General features: G+C 50.1%; 1 protein-coding gene across 5 annotated transcripts in view; it reads right to left on the reverse strand.

Annotated features, from left to right (window-relative positions):
- Positions 1 to 6665: 6665 nt before the first annotated feature.
- The window catches only part of IQSEC3 (IQ motif and Sec7 domain ArfGEF 3), a 99020-nt gene continuing 84540 nt past the window's right edge, over positions 6666 to 21145 (reverse strand). For 3 of the 5 annotated variants that reach the window (XM_040061909.2, XM_040061913.2, XM_040061910.2), the window contains exons 8-14: positions 20274 to 20413; positions 19333 to 19458; positions 18917 to 19016; positions 16697 to 16858; positions 15875 to 15967; positions 15388 to 15431; positions 6666 to 13166 (exon numbers count right to left, since the gene is read on the reverse strand). In XM_040061909.2, the coding sequence (XP_039917843.1) occupies positions 12729 to 13166; positions 15388 to 15431; positions 15875 to 15967; positions 16697 to 16858; positions 18917 to 19016; positions 19333 to 19458; positions 20274 to 20413 (1103 nt within the window). In that variant the 3' untranslated portion in view covers positions 6666 to 12728. Of the gene's footprint in view, positions 13167 to 15224; positions 15305 to 15387; positions 15432 to 15874; positions 15968 to 16696; positions 16859 to 18916; positions 19017 to 19332; positions 19459 to 20273; positions 20414 to 21145 lie in introns of all 5 variants that reach the window. The other 2 variants (XM_040061911.2, XM_040061912.2) reach the window with 2 other exon arrangements.

The following is a 21145-nucleotide window of genomic DNA, read 5'->3' on the forward strand; positions in this document are numbered from 1 at the left end:
TGGAGAGTTCTTTTCTACAGGCTGTTCAAGTTTCCCACACTGACCACAACAAGCTTTGTGCAGAGGCAAGGCTGTGTGATAAAGAGATTTTCCAGCACTGTGCAAATGTCCACCCAAGATAAAACAGCGAGGTTCCTGCCAAGCACTGTCCCTGGCTGTGACACTGGGTGGGAAACAATCAGATGGAGCATGATGCCCATGGATGGTTCAGTTTATACCTTTTTCAGGAAGTGGCCACTCCTAAATCCCAGCTGGTGAAAGGTAAGAATTCCTGAGGCAGTTGGCAGGATGTAGCCCCCATGCTTAACCCCACCCTGTGAACCAGTGCTGACTTCCCTTGGGAAGTGTCTGTTCAGCCAGCTGCTGTCTCTGGCACGTCTCAGCTCCCAACACACAAACCACAGAGGGTTGTGAGCTCTTGTAGATGGTGCTGGAGCAGTGTAACACCTTGGAGGAGGCTGGCAAGTGTTTCAGAGCCACCCTGAAACAGCAGCATATTTCTTGGTTGTAAAGCTCTGTGAAAGGAGGTGGCTCATCATAGCACCACGGGTAGGCGTGACAGTGATGCTCCCAGTTGTGCCAGCCTCCCAGTGACCCCACCCAGAGATATCCTTGTACACAGTTTGATGAGCACACGTGCTGTGACTTAGTGCTGATTAGTCTCCTCCCTGCCCTGGCACAGCATCGCCAGGTCTGCTCACACTCCCAGCTTCACATCAGAATCAACAAACTCATAAATGAGCATTCAAGAAAAGGTACGTCCCACCCATCTTTCCTGCCAAAGTCTGGTCTCAGAGACACGCTGCAGTCCCCCCGGGGTCCTGCTGCAGGTGGCGGATGAGTGATGAGCCTTTGCACAATTGTCTTGCTCTCCAAGAGTACCCTCAAAATGCTGCAGGTTGGCCCTGCGCTGCTTGTCCCCACGACTTGCCAGAGCATGGGACCAGCCTGCTCCTGCCAATCTTCCAGCCTGTGGATCAGTAACAGAAGGAAGAAAGGTTTTCTGGTGAAAGCTAAAGTCAGACCCCTTTGGCTGTGTGTCCCCTGACAACTCATCTGTGTGTCTTGCTTCAGATGTGTAACCAATTTGTATTTGTAGCACAACTCTCAGCAGTTATGGCTGCTGGGCATTCAGTGCATGTTTTGTGGTCTTCAACACCTCGAGCTGAGATCACACCCTGTCCCACCTGTAATTGTTACAGTGTTTGTGTCAAAAAAAATCGCAGCTGTTAAATAGACATGAGGAAGTGCTGTATTTATAGGCTTGGTCTTGTAAAGCCAAAAGCCAGACACTGAAAGCTGCAATCATAGCTCATCACTATTAATCTCAGCCAGTTACAGACATGCCATCTTTCCTTGTCCTTTAATTGTCTGTGCCACGGTAGCTGAAAATTTCTATTCCAATTTCACCTATTTTTATGAACCGGGGCAATAAGGAAACCACTCTTTATAGACATGTATGTCCTCAGAGAGGAACATCTGTGCTCAAAAAATGTGTTAAAGCTCTGAACTTTGCAGTAACGGCCCTTACTAGAGGCCTGCTTTTGCTTGTGCGTCCAGGTCCCATAACATCCCTCCCCTCAAATGCAGACTAAGGGTGGCATAGGTGGGTGATGGGCAATGGACTCAATTTTTGAGTGAGGCTGTAAAACCATGGAAGACTTTGTTTCTTCCAACTTCATTGGGGCAGCTCAGGTCTGAGGAAGAACAAATCAGTGTCAGTGGTAACATTTTTAACTCTTGGCCAAAAAGCTTGATTGCTGGCAGAGCTGTTCAAAGGTTGTTCCTCCAGGGGAGTAGAAAAGGAAGGGTCCAGAAAACAAAGTTCTTTCCCTGATTGCTGAGGAAATCTCTAAAACCTCAATTCCTGTTTGCTAGGATTTTAGCTCCAGCATCTCTCTGGTCTGTGGCCTTGCCTGTGGAACATCATTCCAGGTGTAGCAGCAGGGGCTGCTCATAATAACAATATTTGATGAGATTTAACCATTTGCTCGGTTTTCTGCTTGTGGCCTTCTCCTTTACTCTCTCTCCTGCCCTGCTCCTTTTTGTTCTCTTGCCTCAGTCCTTCCCCGCTATCATTTGTCCAGTGGAAATTATCTACCTCAGCTTTCTTTCTCCTGCTTTCTTAGTTCCACTACTGTGAAATTACAACTCTCCCTCCTTTGTCTTCTCCCTTCTATTCTTTCCTCACTTCTATCTCTTTCTATTATCATCAACCTCTCTTCCCTGTTTCTCTCATGTGCTCTCCTTTCAGCTTAGAACTCCTTCCTGCATGCCTGTGACTTAGCCACTCGCTGTGTGCATGCTCAACACTTCTGCCTACTGAAAGCTGGAGCTCAGGATCCCACAGTGGACCCCAGCTTTTCACAGGATTCAGTCCCTAAGAACCAATTTCCATCCCAATATCAAAATTATAATGAAGGTCCAGATATTTCTCTTCCTGTTTGCACCAGAAAATGCTGTGCCAAGGAATACTATCTCCTGGTATTACTAGAAAGACATTTCAACCCACATTCCACCACTGTGCACAGAGCTGTGCCTATTCTGAAAGACTTTGTGGGCCTTTCCTGGTTTTGCACTATTTTATTTCCACCATGAATATTTGGATCTGTGAAGTCTGGCACGCATAACCTCGCAGGTAGGAATTTGCCCTTAGTGAAGCTCTGTCTGATGGACCGATCCCCTTCTCCATCATTGCAAACTCATCCCATCCTTAGCACTAGAAGAGTCTTCCCACCTCCACGCACAGGTTTTCCATCTAGTGAGAAGTCAGGGGTGTTGATGCACCCCCTTAAGCTCATCCCACCCCTCTGAAATTCCATTGTGGGTGGGTCTGTCAAAGCAGCCATATCTGGTCACTGACTGTAAGAAGCGCTTTTGTCCTGTCCCCAGGGTGCACCACATCTGCTGACCACCCCTCTGCTCCTCATTCCTTCTCACTCGCCCAGAAGAGAGGATACTTAGCCAGGGTGTGGAACGCTGCCCTCTCCTCACTGCTGTGGTTCAGAAGGGGGTTGTGCTCCTCTGTGCTCACCTACAGCATTCCTCCTGCCTTTGCTCTGTTCCCTCCTCCCCAGCAGCTGCCAGCCTCTCTCCCACCATAGGCAGCTGCTTGAAATAATCCTTTATGAAACCTCTTAATTCAAAGGAGCTATTTAGGGACCTGTGTTCAAATCCCTCTGAAATCCGCTTTTTCCTGAGGCCTGCAAAATAAAAAATAAATGCCACTGTCCCCATCCTCTGCTGCAGCAAGGGGTAACACGGGCCATGGGAAAGGCAGGATTGTTCTGGTGCTGCTCAAGAGCTGTTTCCCCTGGAGACCCAGGTGTGATCCTCTCCCCTGGGAGAGAGGAGCTCTTCCCGCTGCCGTTTTAGCAGATGTGTTCCAACAGCTGGCGGCTGGTTGTAAAACACCTGTGCCACGCCCATGGCAGGATGTGTGGCACTGCAAGGCTTTGGCTGGCCGGCCACTGTGCAGCTTGTAGTCTCTCCACGGTTCTGTTAAATGGTGTGTTGAGAGGAGTTGTGTTGTGCGTCGAGGGTGCCCTCAAAGCTGGTGTCATCCTGCATGAGCAATTTGTTCTTATCCATTGCCTGTCCTGGGGGCTTCTCTCGGGACTGGAGGATCCTGGTTGCGTTTGGTGGTGATGGCCAAATGGGGAGGGGGTCTGCATCACTGACAGGACACATCCGCTGCAGTTTGGCTCATACTGAGAGCTGCCAGCTTTCACCAAGCACTGCCTGCCTTCCTCAGCAGCTGAGAGCGTGAGGCGTGGTGCTCAGCTCTGGGTGTCTGCTGGCACTGGAGGTCACATGGTGTGCCCATAAAACACAGCAAGGGATGGGGTGCATCCCGGCACCGCTGCTGCAGCCCTGGCTGAGGCAGCGCTGCCACAGGCTGTGTGGGGCTCCTGACAAGTGTGTCCATCATCCCCGTGGTGCTGTCAGCCGGGAAGTGTCCATGTCTGGAGATGCTCAGGAGAGGTTAGTGCTCCCAGTACCGATAACCTGACAGCCGTGACGCTGATGGAGATGCCTCCTGACAGCCTGGCATGATGCCACTGTGCTGCCAAGAAAACAGCACCAGCATTCACTGCAGCCCCAGGGACCAGCCACAGGCCCTCACAGGGTGGCACGTGTCCCCACCACAGCTCCTGGGAACAAGCAGCCCTCACCCCCACAGCTGCAGCCCTGTGCAGAGTGGTCATGGAGGGATTTATGCTGGGCAGTCAAGGTGTTTGTGCTTCCGCATGAAAAAACCAACTCACCAGGAGGGGACTTGTCTGTATCACTGGTGTAATGATATGGGGAGCAGGCTGGCCCCCGAGGGTCCCATAGCCACAACACAGGGGCGGGTAAACTGCTGGGGGACACTTCTGCCTGATCACTGCATCTCCTGCAAGCCCAGGGCCTGGTGGCAGAGCAAGGTATGGTGGCACAGCTGGATGTTTTTCTCCCTTTGAAGGCTGTGTGACTTGGAGAAGACTCTTGGCCAGCTTGTATTGCATCGTGCTGTTCAAGAAAACACAAATCCCCCTGCACTGACCCCATAAAGAAAAGCACCTGCTAGTTTTGTGCTGACGCTGCTGACCCAGATCCAGAAAAAAACCTGCTCCACATCTCTCCAGATAAAAGGTTCTATCGTGTAAACTCGTCCCTTGCCATCAACCCAAAGAGCACTGTGGCCTGCTGTCTGCTCAGTGGCTCCAGAGCCCCTTACACGGGCCCTGGGGGTACCTCAGCCCCCAGGCTGGCCCTGGGGTGACGAGGGCAGGACACGGTGGTGCCTGTGCCCCCTGTCTCAGCACGCAGGCAGTGCCGGCTCCCTGCCCTGCCCGTCCCCAGGGAGCCCGTGTGCCTGTAGGACACAGTTTGCTCCTGTCCGAGGGGCTGAGCCCATCCACCAGCCGCCCTCTTTTCTGTGCGTGCCCCTGCAGCACAGGCCAGAGCTGACCGACACGTCTTTAAAAATGACTCCTAGGCGTGGAAGAGGGCAAGAGACGGGAGGGATGGCTGCGGCCGCTTGGAGAAGGGACCACATCCCGTCTGCCTCTCCCTGCCCTCCTGCCTGGCGGTGCCGCCGTGTCCTGGCCGAGCAGCCGCTCCGGGTCGCTGCCTGCCCGGCCCGTGGCACAAATGCTTTGGTGTTTCTGAAGCGCGTTTGGTCCTGCGGGGGGGAGAGGAAGAGAGCTGACATCTCTGTTCCCTCTCCGCGCTTACTGCAAATGAAGGGATTAGGAGTTATAATCCAAGATTCTGATTTTAAAACGGCTTTTCAGCTCTGGGAGGGGAACTTCAGCCTGATGCTCCTGGGGGAGGTGGTGACAGAGCAGCTGTCGCAGCCCCAGTCACCGCGAGTACTCGGGCGCTGGCAGCCAGAGCGCTGCAGGCTGCGGGAGCGGCACTTGTGCAGGGAGCGGGACAGCGTGCAGGGGGCTCTGCAGGGGCACAGGGGGCATCCCACCGCTGGGCACTTGCCTTGGCACCAGGGAGCGCATCCAAGCACTGGGCAGGTGCCACCGTCAGGATTTACAGGGGTTTTCAGATGTTTTGAGCTCTGAAAAGGAAGAGTGGGCTCTTTCTTTGGGAACGGAGGGCAGGTCTGTATTAGCCAGCACTGTTTAAATGGGAACTATCCACGGTGAGAGATGTGGCAGCCCAGCCCCTCTGACAGCATCCCAGCCATGGCCTGGGGGGGATCACATGCACCCAGCCCCGAGGGTACTGCCCCCGTCCCTGGCAGCGCCGTAGACCCCGGGATGAGCCTCCAGCTGTGGGGACCACTCTGCCAGGCAGAGCCTTGGGATCTGAGATTGGCCGCTGCCAATCCCCCGTGGCAGCATCTACTCTTGGGATGCCGAGTGGCAAATTGCACCAGCCCAAAGCATCCTGGAGCCCTTGGAAAGCTTCTGTCCCACACTGCCAGCAATGTCTGCTTTGGAGAAATATGACGATCATTCTTCTTTTGTATTTGTTAACTCCTTCTCCTTCTTCCCACTACATTCATGGCAGACCTGTGCAAAATGTTAGCAAAGTGCTGGTTTTTTTTCACTGGCATATCTGCAGCCTTTCCCTCTGCTAATCATTACAGCCGTGCCTCTTCTAGGGCAAGTCGACAGATGGCTGGGGTTTTTATCTTTGAACGAGCTATTTAAATAGGGCTCTGACTTTTCCCTTGCACATTTCTTTTCTGTCTGCATGTCCTGAGCGTCTGGGTGGGTTGTCCTTTTCACTAGGGATGCCAGAAGTTGTGAGCTGTGGCTGAAAGCTGAGGTCAGATCCCAGGAGAAAGGTTCTTTCCTTTCCTTTTAGAAAGGGAAGATAATTCTGACCTGGTTCATGTGGCCTCATAGAGTGCTGTGTTTTGGATTTAGTATGAGAATAATGTCGATTATGTTTTAGTTGTTGCTAAGTGGTGCTTACCCTAAATTGAGGGACTCATTCTCTGCCAGTGAGGAGAGGCACAAGAAGCTGGGAGGGAGCATGGCCCCAGAGGCAACACCTCCAAAGCAGGAAGGCAGCAGGCTGTGAGGTGCTGAGTTCAGTGGTGAGTCTACACTATGTTTGACGGGGGTGGATAGAGCCCACTTAGAGCAGAGCATTTGAGGAATGTGCTTAATTAAAAGTCCACCTGAAAAGTTTCAGAGAAAAATTGCATCTCAACATTCTCTGTGGAAAAGAGTGGTGTATTTTGATCAATTCCAACCACGCTATGTATCAGTTATTGCACATAATGGATGTTGTATAGATATAACAGGGTACAGATGCACTGTGACAATTATGGTATTTGCTTTTTGAGTTGTAATCCTTTGTACCAGCATCACCTATATATGTCTACATAGTATCCTTCCCAGAGACACTTGCCATCTTCAGATTAATAATAGTATCTGCACATTGGAGCAAGTGAGGAGTATTTCACATATAGACAATCTGGTTTTATTGCTTTCATCTTTACTTTACAGCCAGGTGTGTGATCTGAACATCAGCCAGGAACTTTAATAATCTCCTGTTTCAAAACATCTTAGATAATGCCTGTTTGGGATGGGCTGATTTATAATATATCTGTAGCACAGAAAAACATGAATGGAAGCCTCTGAATCCCTGGGAAATATCCTGGCTGTGTCTGGGAGGGATTTCCGTCCTCCCAAGTGTTTCATGGTAGGCCTGGGGATCTAAGGGATTCTTTGAAGCTAGCAAAGAATTTGCAACCTACAGACAGGGGGTTTTTAGCAGGTGCAATCTGAATCCAGCATTTATTGGACCCAGCTGCAGAGATGTAGCTTGCCTTCCCCACCCATCGCAGAGGAGAGCTGTGTGCTCCTGCTTGATTCTCTCTCAAAGGTCAGCTTCATTAACCTTGGGGTTTTGCTTTGTGTAAATACGCACTTGTATCTGATCTGCATGGGAAATGTAATTTTCCTTACGTGTCTCCCATCCCAATGTTCCCCAAGCCCAAGCGTGCGTAGCTGGTGAGATGTGCTGCAATGGTGGTGCTGCGGCCAGCACAGCTGCCCTGCTCAGCCACTACATGGGGCCTATGCTCCATAGTTTTATCCAGCGCATTCCTTAGAGGTGCCTACACGCTCTCTGAGGTGTGTTCCTGTGTGTTGGCAGGGGCTGTGGGCACGGCCCCACGGTGTGTGCTGCTCTCTGGTGCACAAGTTGCTGTTTGGCCACACGTGCCACAGCGCACAGGCAGCAGTGAGTGTGGACAGCAATGAGCTGTGGCAGAGAAGGGCTCTGCCTTCCCCCTCACCGTTTTCCTCTCTGCCTCACTACAGGGGTGAATTTCACAATTAGGTTGCCACCTCCTGAACAAGTTTATTGCTTCCTGGTTTCCTCTGGATCTGATCCTCAGAGAGCCTGAGCGCTGAGCTATCTCCTGCTGCTTTGCACAAGAAAGCAGCAGCGGGCAGAGCAGGCTGCCCCCGAGGCCAGCAGGCCCGCAGGATGCTCAGCACTCCAGGGGAGCCCCCCTTGGTGCATGGCCGTGCGCCCGCACACGCCGCTGGAGCCCAGGGACGCTGCGGCGGGGGCTGAGGCGAAGAAGACATTGGAGCACGAGTGACATTATCTCAATATAATTTCTAAAACTCTATTGGTTGAACAGATAAAATACCTCTGATCTATTTCTGTTATTTTTGTTACAAAATATTAGCCATTTGGACTCTTTGCTAGGTGTGACCACACCACTTTTCCCAAAGGAAGCCTTTGTTGGTGATATTTACAGCAGGAGACAGGTACAGACAGACAGGAGCTTTCAAAAGCCTACGCACAGGTAACACTTCTGTTGTTAGATTTTAAAAAGACACATTCAGATGGGGTCGTGACTAGTGTTGAAGAGCTGGGTGACTTCAAAGCTGCTGTCCCAGGCAAGGCTGTGAACGAGAGGGCAGGACAAGGACAGCTCTAGCTCACGAAACACTGCCAGCAGTCCCTGGAGCCTACACTTAGCACAGTGAGGCAGCTGGTGGAGTGGGAGACAGGGGGAGCTTGCTCAGCAACTTGCATTTCAAAGCAGAGACTCCACCAAGCAGCAGCCTCCTTGGTTTAGGGCTCAGATTGGTTTTGGAAACCTAAGAAACGTGCACATAGTTGCAGGCTGAGCCTTCTGAAATACATGTAACAAAACTCAAACCCGTACAGCTTGGAGGCCCTCAAATGCTTCCAAATCTGGTGGTACCTTTCAGTATGAGTATTGATGAAATTCAGGTTGTGAAGCATACCCACATCTTTCATCTACAGGAAGAAGAAAAAAATGTGAACAGTGGGATGCTTTGAAAGCCTTGTGAAAGCGCTAAGTGTTGCTAACCCAGCAGCCAAGACTATGGCATTAAAAATTACTACAACAGCGGGAAAACATTGCATTAAACCCAAATTGTTTGCAAGGCTCAATTCTCCTGTCACATTTTCCTATCCTTTTGCTACTGGTGTGAGCAGATAAATTTCACTAGGCTTGCACTAGCATGAGCAAGCATCAGGATAGAGCCTGATGTGACACAGCTCAGTCTCTCCTACTGTTCAGCAAAGCCACCTTCTCATTTGGCCACTGACTACCCAACAATCACTGCAGAACACTTTTCACGAGGTTTCTGTTTTCTCTCTCCTCCCACTCCTTTTTAATATAGAAGGGCATGAATTTGGCAGCAAAAAGACACTGGTTCATTTGGGTCGAGCTAACCTCTGCAGCAGCTCCTCGCCTGACTCCTCCACCTGAAAGATTGTGCTAGATTCATGATCAGAATCACTGCTGTCAAGAGCTGGTGATTTTTCTTTGGGCTGGTCCCTCCAGGTGGGCTGTGGTACACATTTTGTCCTTCATTAGGTTGTCACTGAGATGCTCCTTCTGGCCTGCGCCCTGTCAGTCTGCGTGCGGGGGTGTCTGTCTGTGTCGTACACAGCTGTACGGCTACGCTGAGTCCGTGTGTCTCACTGGCGTGTGGGAGGACTGTGGGAGCAGACAGTACAATAGATCAGACAAGGTGCAGATATGTTTTAAAGTGCTTGTCATCCTTCAAGACCAACCTTCCAAGAAAAAAAAAGAAAAAAAAAAATCTGTATTTTGAAGTGAAGTCCGAAGGGCTCGGCTCCACAGTGAAACTTTGACCAACCTGTTCCATGACAACAGAGTGGAACAGAGTAGTTCTGTGACTCTCCAGCTAAACCCAACAGAAGATGTGGTAGCCAGCAGGCTAGAAGACAGCAAAGGTTATCTACATTTGCTTCTCTGTCCAAAGCTCAAGGGCAGCAGTAGCCTTTGCAAGGTCAGGGAAAGAGAACCAGCTTGCCCTGAGAGAACACTGCCTCAGGTACCTCAGCACATCAGTTCACTCACTTCTACCCTTCATCCAGCATGGAGAAGGGAGTCTCAAGGCAGTTTCCCTATTTCCTCTTTAGATTCTAGTAACTCACCCAATCAATTATTAAAGCAGCAAACATCTTGTGTAGCAATTTCATAGGCATTGTTATAAATATTTTATCTAAAAAAATTATTTCCTCAAGTATCTTAAGGTTTTTGGTTGTTGTCACTTCGTGTTAAATGTCAAGTAAAGTCTAATTTCTTTATTTTAACACACACACACAGAGCTTCATTGGCTCACTGCACTCTGGGAATAAAAACTTGAACTAGTACTGCCATTCCTCTCAGACAGTTAAATAACTACTGGGAAAGGGGGACAGTGCCAGTGCCTCCTGGACACCCATTCCACTGCAGCAGTGAGCAAAAGCAACAGCAGCCACCCACCCACTGCATTGACCAGACAATGGCAGATGCCACGCGTGCTTTCTTAGAAGCTATGGGCAGCTCAGATGAGGCTCTGGCTGCTGTGAGGCAGCAGGGTGTCACCCTGGAGGGAGTCAGCAGCAGACCAGAGCAGCTGTGCCTCACAGCTGGCTGGGGGTGAGGGGCTAAGCCCTGGCCAAGGGTAAGGACCTCTCCCAGCCTCCAGTTCGGGATGTGGAGCATCCCAACTGCACTGGGGGGCAGTTGCTAGGAATAAGCTTCTCTGGTCTGGAGGGAGACTGGGCTTCTGTTCAGGGTTTTCTTACAATCCTTTCTGTATTCTGCTTCTGCAGTTTTCCCTGAGGCTGTGCTTGTGGGCTCCCAGTCAGTACATTTGCTATTGCAGCTAAAAGTGGTGGCCTGATGCCCAGCTAAGCAAACAAGTAAAACCTCTTGGCACAGCTGGGTCCATGGGTCAGGCTCAGACAGAAGGACCTGGAAGTGAGCAGGCTCCTGCCCTGGAGGGCTGGCCAAGTGCAGGAGACCCATCACTCCAGCGCCTGTCTGTTTCCCTAACTCCAGCTGGGCTTCTGCCCAGGTCACACGTGTGAGCTCTCTCTGTAAACATTCCAGCACAGCCAGCAAGCATCCAAGGAGCACTGAGGGGAGCCAAGCGCATCCCTGATGCACTCTGGCTTTTGTCACTGGCAGTGGCCCCAGAGACCAGCACACTGGCACAATCCCTAAGGAAACTGCAGTGTGGCTTTTACCCCACAAGGTAAAAAAATAGTTTTCTGCATCTGTCTTCGCTGTTCCCCTTTTGCTGACATCTTGCACATCCTCACCACTGGCAACAACTCCTGCTGATCTTCACCCTACCATACCATCATCAGCACCCAGTGCTCATGTCTCAGCCTCGCATGGGAAGGAAGAGCATTTCTATCTTTCCTTCATAAAATAAAATAAAAATAAAGACTCTAAAAGGCATTCTGCCCTATTTTAGAATCCTACAGTTGATCTTCTTAAACCTCGAAGGGAGATAGAATGAGTGAGACCAAAGCCTTTAAGCTAATTAATACCTTCCCCTCCCTACTGCACAAAGAGATTTTTTTTCCTAAAAATACATCCACAGCCCATTTCTAATGCTGTCTTCCTTCACATCAATGTCCCCAATAAAGCAGAGGAGCTGAGCTGTCATCTCTATCTCGGGATCTGCCCCTCCTCTCACTTTGAACCCGGGAGAGAGAGGGAGAGAGAAGAGGCCTTAGAGTTCGGTATCTGGGCAGCTTTCCTATAAGAAGGGCTGATGGAGGTAAGAATACTGCCAGGCAAGAGATACAGATGGGACCTCACATGAGTGGCCTCCAAAAAGCCCCTTCCCTCTAACGCAGGTAGAAGACTCCAAGTGAGTGGAACACCCACCCCAGGTGAACATAACACTCAGCTTTGCTTTCAGAGTACAAAAATGCAGGTGGGCAGGAAACACAAAACCAGGCAGAAGAAGGAAAGCAGAGGTGGGTCTGTTTTAAAGAAGACAAGCCTGTGTGTGTGTGTGTGTGTGTGTGTGTGTATGTGTGTGTGTTGAGGTGGCAGGGCACCTCTCAGTGCCATCTCTTTGGAAAAGTACGCATTCATTCCAGGAAGATCCCTGGACTGAACCTCTCCCTTCTGCTCCCTCAGAACTGCTTGGTGTTTCCTTCATAAGCATGCGCATACATACGCTACCATACAGGTGTATTTACATGTGGTGAGGTCTGCTAGGTCTCAGCAGAGGTCTCTGGTACAATGCTCCAACATAACAACAGAAAAAGTTTTGGTGTTCAGTGAGGCCATCTTTTTGTTGTACTGCAGCTCAGAGCAGTCTCTCCTCCTCTCAAGCTCTCTTCCACTGGCACACTCCTTCATTTGGAGCCAGCTGCTGCAAGGAGATAATACTTGGAGAGCACTGAGGAGGAAGCGTGGCGAGTGGTGCAAGTTCTCGCTCCAGCTTAGCAGGTGGCAGCGATGGTGGCAGGGAGAACTCCATCCCCAGGAGTGCTCCAAGGTCGGCCCTTGGCACGGGCGAGTCCGTTTCTCTCCGAGGCTGGCGAAGTTTCAGGGTGGGTAGAAACCTATGGCCAGGTAAATGCAAGGCAGGAAAGGAAGTCGAGGAGTAGGAAACAGAAGACACGGTGCCTAGAAAGCAGCAGGTCATCAAGCCTCTGAGAAACAGGGCAGCAAAGTGCTACATGGGGACAGCACGAGCACAGAGGCCAGCTGGGATGGCAGGGTGTGAGGATGTGTGAGCATGTATGTGGGCAGTTTCTATAGATGGCTCCTCACAAATAGCATCATCTTGAGGGGAGACAGGGAAGAGTTAGGTCAGTTGGCTTTTTTTTTTTTTCTTTTCCTCTTGTTTTACTAAAAAATAAATCACAAACTAGATCTCTGTAGGCAGAAAGGGTCCCTGGGAGGCGGTGGGGAAGGGAAGCAGGGGAGTCTGTGCTGTTTGGTGCTGGTGGTGCGGCTACACGAGGCTGCGGGAGCCACTGGAATACCTGCGCCTCTGAAGCAGCGAGCTGGGGGGGCAATACTGGTGGGGATGGTTGTAGGGAGGGGGTGGAGGTGGCAGGGGAGGCTGATGGATCAGCTTAATGGGGGTCCCAGGGAGCCCGCTGCCCACACCGCGCCAGGGGGTGGAGGTGCAGGAGTCGGAGGTGACGTAGCGTGTCAGAGTCTGGTTGAGGGCCGGCTCCATCCGAGCGAGGCACGGCTTGTCCAAGACAATGACTTTGACAATCTGCTGGCACTGTACAAGTGTCCCCGCCGAGGCGGGGTGCGAGGGCACCAGTGCTGTCTCCAGCCGCTCCCTTGGCATGTTAAGACGCATGCTGGGCTGCATTCCACTCTCGGGCCCCAGGGCGGAGTTGTGCTGGTACGTTTGAAGCCTGTTGTGAATTGACACCTAGTTTAGAAACAGCCAGAGAAGCATTAAATGTTACAAGACTTTTCCCATCTGCTGCTACTGGCTGCCCTGAACCCCCGCCACCAGACGACCTCGTATGCGTTCATCCCTCCCTCCCTCAGAAAACCGGGATAGGTACGGCCCTGGCTGCACAGTTCCCCTCAACAGCCCCACTGTGCCCATCTAGCCTAAGCGTCCCTGTCCTTTCCATCACGCCAAAGGCAGCAGAGCCTGCGATCCCAAATGCAGTACAACTTTGATTATCCAAACAGCACAGGGAACACAAATCGACTCTAGGAGTGGCAGTGTCCGTAAATTCTCATGGGAATGAACGGACCTCGAGGTCATGCCTTTGTCCCCACCAGCAAAAAGGAGAGGGGGACCAGACCGCAAGGTTTCAGATAATCGAGGCTGTACGTTCTAGCAGAATGACAGCAGCTGAATCTGAGATAGAGAGCGACAGAGAAACTCAAGCCTTTCCCAGCTCCCTGCCTTTCTACGTAGGAAGGTACACCACATGACTGGCTAATCTGCTTACAAAGGAAAAAGCAGAAACCTGACACAGTCTAGCAAAAGGCAGCTCCCTCTGATCCATTTGATGGTTTGTCAGTGAAAGGAAATGATTGTCAAAAAAAGAAAAAAGAAACAAAAAATGCCCACCTAGCTCATACAATGATAAAAGAAATTCATGATGAAATGGCAGCAGATTAGATAATCTCAGAGAAATGGAAATGCTCCTCTGCTGGCAGAGTAATACGTGGTCAGCTGAAAGCAGATAGGGAAGCAGGAGGTCATCAGGGTTTGCACACTGAGATGCTCATAATGGAATCAAATAAGGGAGCTCACTGAGACCAGTCTGAAAAGGAGGAGCTGGCCTGGACTGGAGGTCCTTAGCAGGAGAAGTGCAGCAGGGAAGTAATGCTTCCCAAACGATGCATGAAATTATAGTTCCTCCTGGCAAGGGCATGGGCTGATGGAGACCCCAAACCAGAGCTAAGTTGATGGCTCAAAACAGAATGTCAGTGAAGTGGCAAGCCCTGGGTAGGAAACAAGTGCTCAGAGGTTGGCGTGGCACTTCCAGCCAGGCAGGGGTACAGGTGGGACCGTGGGGCTGCCCTGAGGGTCTGGCAGTCAGCAGCAGCACCAGCAATTGGGAAAGATAAGCTGTGAAGTGACCAAGCTCCCTCCCCGTGCTGGAACAAGGATGAGCTGTCTGTCCTTATCCAGGCGTGGAGGTTGCTCAGACTCACCGCACAGCAGGACATAATACTGTGTCAATATTTATTCAGGTAGTGGAACATCCACAGGAAAAACTAATTGCTGGGCTATGAAATGCCAATGACATTAGGTTACATGGAAGCCGTTCTACACAGGGAGACGCTTCTAACAGGAATAGGAAATTGCCTGGCAGAGGCACCTTTCCCACGAAGGGGGTATCTGCAGGGAAGTGGGGTGCTCTCCAGGGAAAAGAAGCAGCACCTACTCCCCACAGAGAAGCTGAATTCTTCAAGTAAATATATATTGACAAGAGGGGAAAGAACTACCCTGGAAAAGGGCAGGTTCAGGACAATGGAGATATTCGAGACAAGAGAGAGAGAGTAGGAAGTAGTTGGTAAGATTTTTGGTTGTGAAGATTGCATTTTCCTGTTTCCCCACAGGCAGTGAGAGTATGGGTGTCTGTGAAGAAACAGGCAGCCCATTGGATGCTAGACATTCCTGCAAAGATAGATGTACACAGGACAGCCAAGCTCCCTACCTAGGAAGATAAAGCTCTCAGGAAAGTCTGGTGTACAAAGGCCATGCTTAATCCCCCTCAGGGGGCTGGAGAGACAGAGCTGCAGAGTTTGTGCAGGGAAGCTGGGCTGTGGGGAATTTGCATGTGATGCTGCATGGAGTTAGCATGTCAGGGAAGTCCTTAGTGGGGTTCTCAGTCTCCCCAGAAGCAGTGGGGTGGGTTAATCTACAGCGTTTGGGAGCTTGGTCCATGAAGGATGTTACAGTTATAAAAACGGATTGAAAATGCTTTGAAGTTTAGTTTGGATTTGAAAGTTGTATTACCCGTCCTAGCAGTAACTTTTAATTGTATCTCTGGAAATTGGTAAAATTGTCAGTCTGGCTGGGGAGGCATTGATTAAAACCTGAGAAAAGAAACAACAGAGAATGTGAGAAGAGCTGAAGTGAGAGAGCATTACTTACCTCAGCTGCTCTGCACTCTACTTACCTCCACTGTGCTGTCCGAGACCTTCTCCCCCAAATCCTTCTTGCCTGTGAAATAAAACAAAAGATCTCACTCATGAGGTCTGCCCCTCTAGTCAACAGCTGGCCCTCATCCTGTGGACTGGAGAGTTAAAGGGGGAGGTGCAAGGCCAATACAGACCCTATTGCAACCTGTTAGCTGATTAGTGTGGTAGGTTTTACCAGTTCAGGGAAGAAAATTGGGCCAGGTTCTTCACAAGTTACCCATGCTCAATCAGTAACACCTCTTTACCAGGTATTACAGCTACAGAGTGGGTAATGAGACTTCAAGGGTTTTTTCTAGGGTATTTGAAAAATGTTTATGCTCTTATATTTCCACTATCTGGCCAAGGCTAAAGGACACAAAAGTGAACACTTCTTTTTGCAGTTATTCTCATAAGAATCAGTGAGAACACATTTGCAAAGGCAGCACTTCTTGACCAAGAGAAGTTGGGTGCTGGTTGTCCTCTTACCTGTTGGAGATCCTTGCTTAGACTGCAGTTCCATCTGGGCTCCATTGGTCCTTAAGGAGAGAGTCTTCATCCCCTGCTGTTTCTCCAGTTCCCCTGCAAAAGAGACATTTGGAAATAAATGAGGAGAGGGATGGAGGGAAAGTCACCAGCATATTGAAGGAGCAAAATGGGAAGTCAGCAAGGAGAATTAATGCAAGAAAATCACAAGTGAGTGTCAAGAAGGGAGAGACGAACATCCAAGAAAAAAATGGAGAGGATTTGACATGTGGAGAAACGTACGTGTCTCCATAGGACCTTCTACATGTGACCTATATTTATACACGGTTGGCTAGTGCTGCACAGATGGGGACTACTGAAGCTGAGCTACTCTGGCTCATCAGATTATGCATGGAAAGGCCATCAAAGGCTACACATCTTGTCTGTATAAGGCCATGGAATGACAGACTGCTTGTCCTCAGGACACCTCTGTTAAAGGTATGAGACCTATCCCAGGTATTTACACATCATATTTGCATTGTCAAAGGAGTACGGGACAGAGAAGACTCTTCTGGGTGTGACAGTCTAAGCTTCCCTATTCCAGGCCACTGTGTCACACTCCCTGTTTCATAAGCATCATAAGTAGTTAAGTCCTTCCATTTCTCCTGCTGGCCAGTGGTCACAGTGTTTTTCATCCTATCAGTGAACCCAGGAACATCCTGTGCAGACTTATACTGCTCATCCTCTTTGTTCCTGTTCCTGAGCGACTCTTCCTTTACCCTTTCTCCCTTGCAGTCACATGGAGTGTGATGGCATTGGAGCGTGAATTGTGTGAGAGACCCTTACATTCAATTCGTATCTGTTCCAGTTCTGTCACTTCTGCTATTGACTCTTTCAGATCTTCCACAAACTTCTGCATTTCCTCAGCACCCAGAGCACAGAAGTGTAGTACTTGTTTCTTCTCAGAGCCTGAAACTGGAGTCACCAGTGTAATGCCATGGGGGTAATCTGGAAGAAGATGTGTCAACAAAATAAAGAGATATTAGACATTCTTGATGGAGTAGTTGGTTGTTTCGGTACATTTGAAGGACAGAAAGATTTCAGCGTGAGTCCAATGGAATTGTACACCCAGAGTTTGTCACACTGCCAGCTGTGGGAACCTGCAGCACTGCAGCCCTCCAAGAGAACAGAAAGACCCAGCTCCAGCAGCAAGACAAGTGTCACCAGCAGCACAGTGCTGCCAAAACCAGAGAACTCTAGCTCTTAGTTACTCTTAGTGCAGGACTGGCCCTGGGAACCTGAGCACAAAGGTAGGACTGTAAAGCCTTTCTCAATCTGTGGAAGAGTAAACAGTGTTTATGATGCCAACAACACTTTTTCTCCTGTGGGAAATGCAGCAAGAGGTTGTCTTCTGGGGTCAAAGCCATTGCATCCACCGTGGCAGGACTTGTCCCCAGTCTCTCATTTCATCTGCAGAGAACACAGGAGAGGTGTTGGCACAGCATGGGTGGGGAGCTTATTGTACTGTACAGAGAGAATGGTAAAGGGAAAGATAGGTGTTTGTAGGCCTCTGCTTAGTAGTCCCCATAGGCAAAACACACAGGAAAGTAAATGAAAGGCCATGCTCAGAGAGTGAAAATATAACAGCAAAAGGCCTTATGTTTTAAAGATTGTGTGCAGGGAGGTGGTGACTGGGGATTCAGCCAAGAGAGTCAGGAGAACAAGAGAGTGCAGAGAACTTGCCACACTTTTGACTGGACATCCTCTATCATTTGCTCAATGGCTGGTGGTTTCAATCCCTTTTGTCCTTTCCTTTCACATTCCTCTAAATTTAATTTCTGTCTTCCCCTGTCCTGCTTTCACTTCTCCTCCACTGCTCCTGCATCTGCTTGCCTTCTGTGGGCAGCCTTCCTTTATTAGCCTTCCTTCATCAGTCTTTTCCCAAACAAGCCAAGGCCTAATCTGTTCTTTGCAGCCAGCCCTCAGATGCCCCTCTTTGTGTGCCAAGCCCTTTTCCCGCCCTGTGTCTCTCTCATCTGTTCAGATCACAAGATCTTTGTGACATCTGCTTGACTGTCTCTGCAGGGGACACACAACAGCATGCCTTTGCCAGAAGATCTTTGGGCACTCCCAGGATAGTCGTGCTACCTACCCCTGAGAGCTGATTCCAGCTCTGATGGTGCCTCCTGGGGATGCTCAGGTATGAATGGCCCTTTAGTTCACAGGGATGTGGGAGCCTCTGCATGCTGCAGAGCAGGGTGTTGGGAGTGTGACTCACACTGCCAGTGGAGTAGAGGAGGGGTGGAAAAAACTTCATATAGCCACACCATACATTTTGCCTTCCTTGCAGCATGTTCTCCATGTGCTCACAAAGCCCCAGGGGCATCAGCCATGCTTGCCTGAGACTGCTGTGCTGCCCCTCTGCCTGTGCCAGCAGGAAGCCTGCCTGTTTCTGGAATTCCTCCATGGCACAACCAGCCCCAGTCATGACATATCATGGCTCTATTCCCAGACCATCAAGGTCAGGCTGACTCGGGCTGGCCTCCCGCCATGCTTTAGTGGGTGCTGTTCCAAGGGCTCTGCCTCTGCCTTGGGAAGCTCTCAGAACAGCATGGCACCGTGCAGGGAGGTGGCAGCGGCGCCTGTCAGCATCAAAGGCAGCAGTGGGGGTTGTGACTTTGGGCATGAGGGGACAGGAGCTAAAGCTGGCAGCAGCACTTCTGTCAACAAGATTCTGCACCTACAGTTGGCTTCTGGGAGCTCAGTAGGATGTATATAGGGATTGATTCCCCCAGTCTTCACCGCTGGTGTTGTCCCTGCTACCATGACAAGCCAGATCCTTCAATGAGGCCCTTCTGCAGTTGCTCAGACCTAGGAAAGGTACTGGGAGCTTCTTCTCATCACAGTGTACCTAAAGAGTGATCTCCCTGGCACCAAGCCTCAGTTTTCTGCTCCACTTTTAACTCTGATAGAATCTCTCTCCTTATGCAAACTCACAGAGCCCCCTCCCTGCTTCTCCTTTTCCCTGACAAACCCCGCCAGGAAACCCAGGAGCAGTGGACTTACACTCATTTTCAAAGAGATGGAACTGCATCCCTAGCAGGCCGACTGACTTGCAAAATGTGTATGTTGAGGAGCTTTTCTTCTTCGGGCAAAGCTTGAGGATCTGTTGGGGGCAGAGAAGCATCGTTGGTGCTGGGGAACAGTGAGGCAAGAATTCCACGGAGTAGAGGATAGCAAGGAGCAGACCCTCCCCCCAGACTGTGGGATGTGACAGTTTGTTTTCTCAAGTGTTACTCGAGTTTTAGATTTAGTAGGTTTTTAACAGTGAAGGGTCCAGAGCTGTGTCTTACAATGTTGATGAACTGGGAGCTGTCCTTAGAACAGGGGGAAAACAGAGGTAGTGGACTGGGTTTAGAATTCCTTACAGAAACCAGGGCAGGTTTTATTACCACAGTGCCTAATTGCCAAAGCACACTCACCACCAGCAGGTCATTGAAGAGGAAAACTTCCCTTTGGTGAGCGGCCTGCTTCTGCACTTTGTTCACATCGGTCACTTCGTACAGGCGGCTGCAGCACACCAGCCGGCGGTGGGGCACCGACAGGACCTGCAGAGAGCACACAAGGGCATGCAGGGGCTGAAGGGGGGGTCACCGTGGGACTCGCCCACCCTCAGACTGCACAGCCCTGCCCAGTGACACAACTCCATGCACTCTGCCCGGATAAATCACTTCCTCACCACCACTCCTTGCCAGCAATTTTCCTGCCGGTGCAGTAACAGAGAAAGCCCTTGCGGTCTGGATAGATCAGAGGGCAGGCTAAACACAACCTTCTTGCTCAGACATTCTACCTCTGGCTTCCAATCCTTGGGTCACTGCTCATCCTCTCTCACTCCACTGGACATCTGCAGGTTTCCTGGGCTTTGAGAAATCATTCTGTTTTATTTTGGGTAAACAGTATGTACATTTTTGCACTACAGATTGGTTACTGCCAAAGAAGCTCTCTGTGCATTTAGGGATCTCTTAACCTCAGCAATTTTTAGGGAACTCACTAGAGACAGATGGATAAAACTGTTTTCTATCCCTTTGCCTTTCACTTTTACACCCTTAAAAGGCCCAAAAGTTTGAAACACTGCAGAGTTATCAGTTGAGCACTGGCAGGCAGGACCTGCAGTAAAATTCATGGCCAAACAATTCCTGTACTAGATACTGTAAACTCTGGCCAAGGAGATCCCTCAAAATTAGGAAAGAATGAGATAGCAGGAAATAAAGAGTTTGGAGAAGGAGTAAATTTGTAGAGACAAGCAAGGAAAGTATTACCTAAGAGAAGAAAGGCAGAGAGGAAAAACATAGAAAAGAGGGCAGGGAAGGGAGGTGGGGGGCAGAGGGGCTGAGTGTGTGCCAGTGGGGTTATGGGTACTCACCGTTTTCATCCCAACTATGGACTTCTCCACTTTGGTGACATAAGTTACATGGTCCTCATTAGATTTCAGCTCTTTCTGCTGGATCCTCTCATAGATCCCCACCACCAGCTCCCGAGGGATGTCAGCACCGTCATCCACCCCTGCCAAACACAGAAAATGTTGGGCAGGCCAGTCAGAGAGTAAAGGAGAGGAAAGAACCAGTGGTCCCTGGCAGGTCACTACTGCCTCTGCACTGTGCAGTGCTGGGAATGCTGAAGTGGAATAGCAATACTTCACTTCAGGCTGTCTCCTTTGTTTCTCTAATGCATCTAATGCACCAGCAGGAGAGACTGACATCTCTAAGGCCAGCACAGTTGATTTCATTATGCCACTGCTCTGCATGGTGGCTCCTTTCCATGTGTTCCCTAAGGTTTTATAGCCACAATTTCACATTCATATATCTTGGGCGACTCAGCAGCAACCCCTGCATTGATTTTGTATCATCAGAAGTGCTAGATGTGGAGAAGGCCTGTGATGGGATTCAGCAGCTCCTCCTGCCAATGCAAGCATCAGCTGTCCTTGTCTGCTTGGTGACCTCCACCTTTTTCCTTCTGTGTTGTCTCCTAGGAATAATACTTTGCTGCCATTCTGTTTGTGGGATCTCTGCCTTGACCCTGCCCCTTTCCTCTTTTTCATCTCCTTAGATAATTCTCCAGATTTTGCTGTCTGACCCTGCAGAGCCTGGCAGAAAAGGGTTTTTTCACTCTTCCCTGAGCCAAACACTGCAAACCAAGCTGCCAGACCCTCCTCCAAACTGAATTTCTCTGGTCATTTTATATTGATTTTTCTCTGCATCTTCTCCAGCTCCCTGATCTGAGATGTACTGTCTTCAG

Source organism: Hirundo rustica, chromosome 4 (assembly GCF_015227805.2).
Source record: "Hirundo rustica isolate bHirRus1 chromosome 4, bHirRus1.pri.v3, whole genome shotgun sequence".
Taxonomy (NCBI): Eukaryota; Metazoa; Chordata; class Aves; order Passeriformes; family Hirundinidae; genus Hirundo; species Hirundo rustica.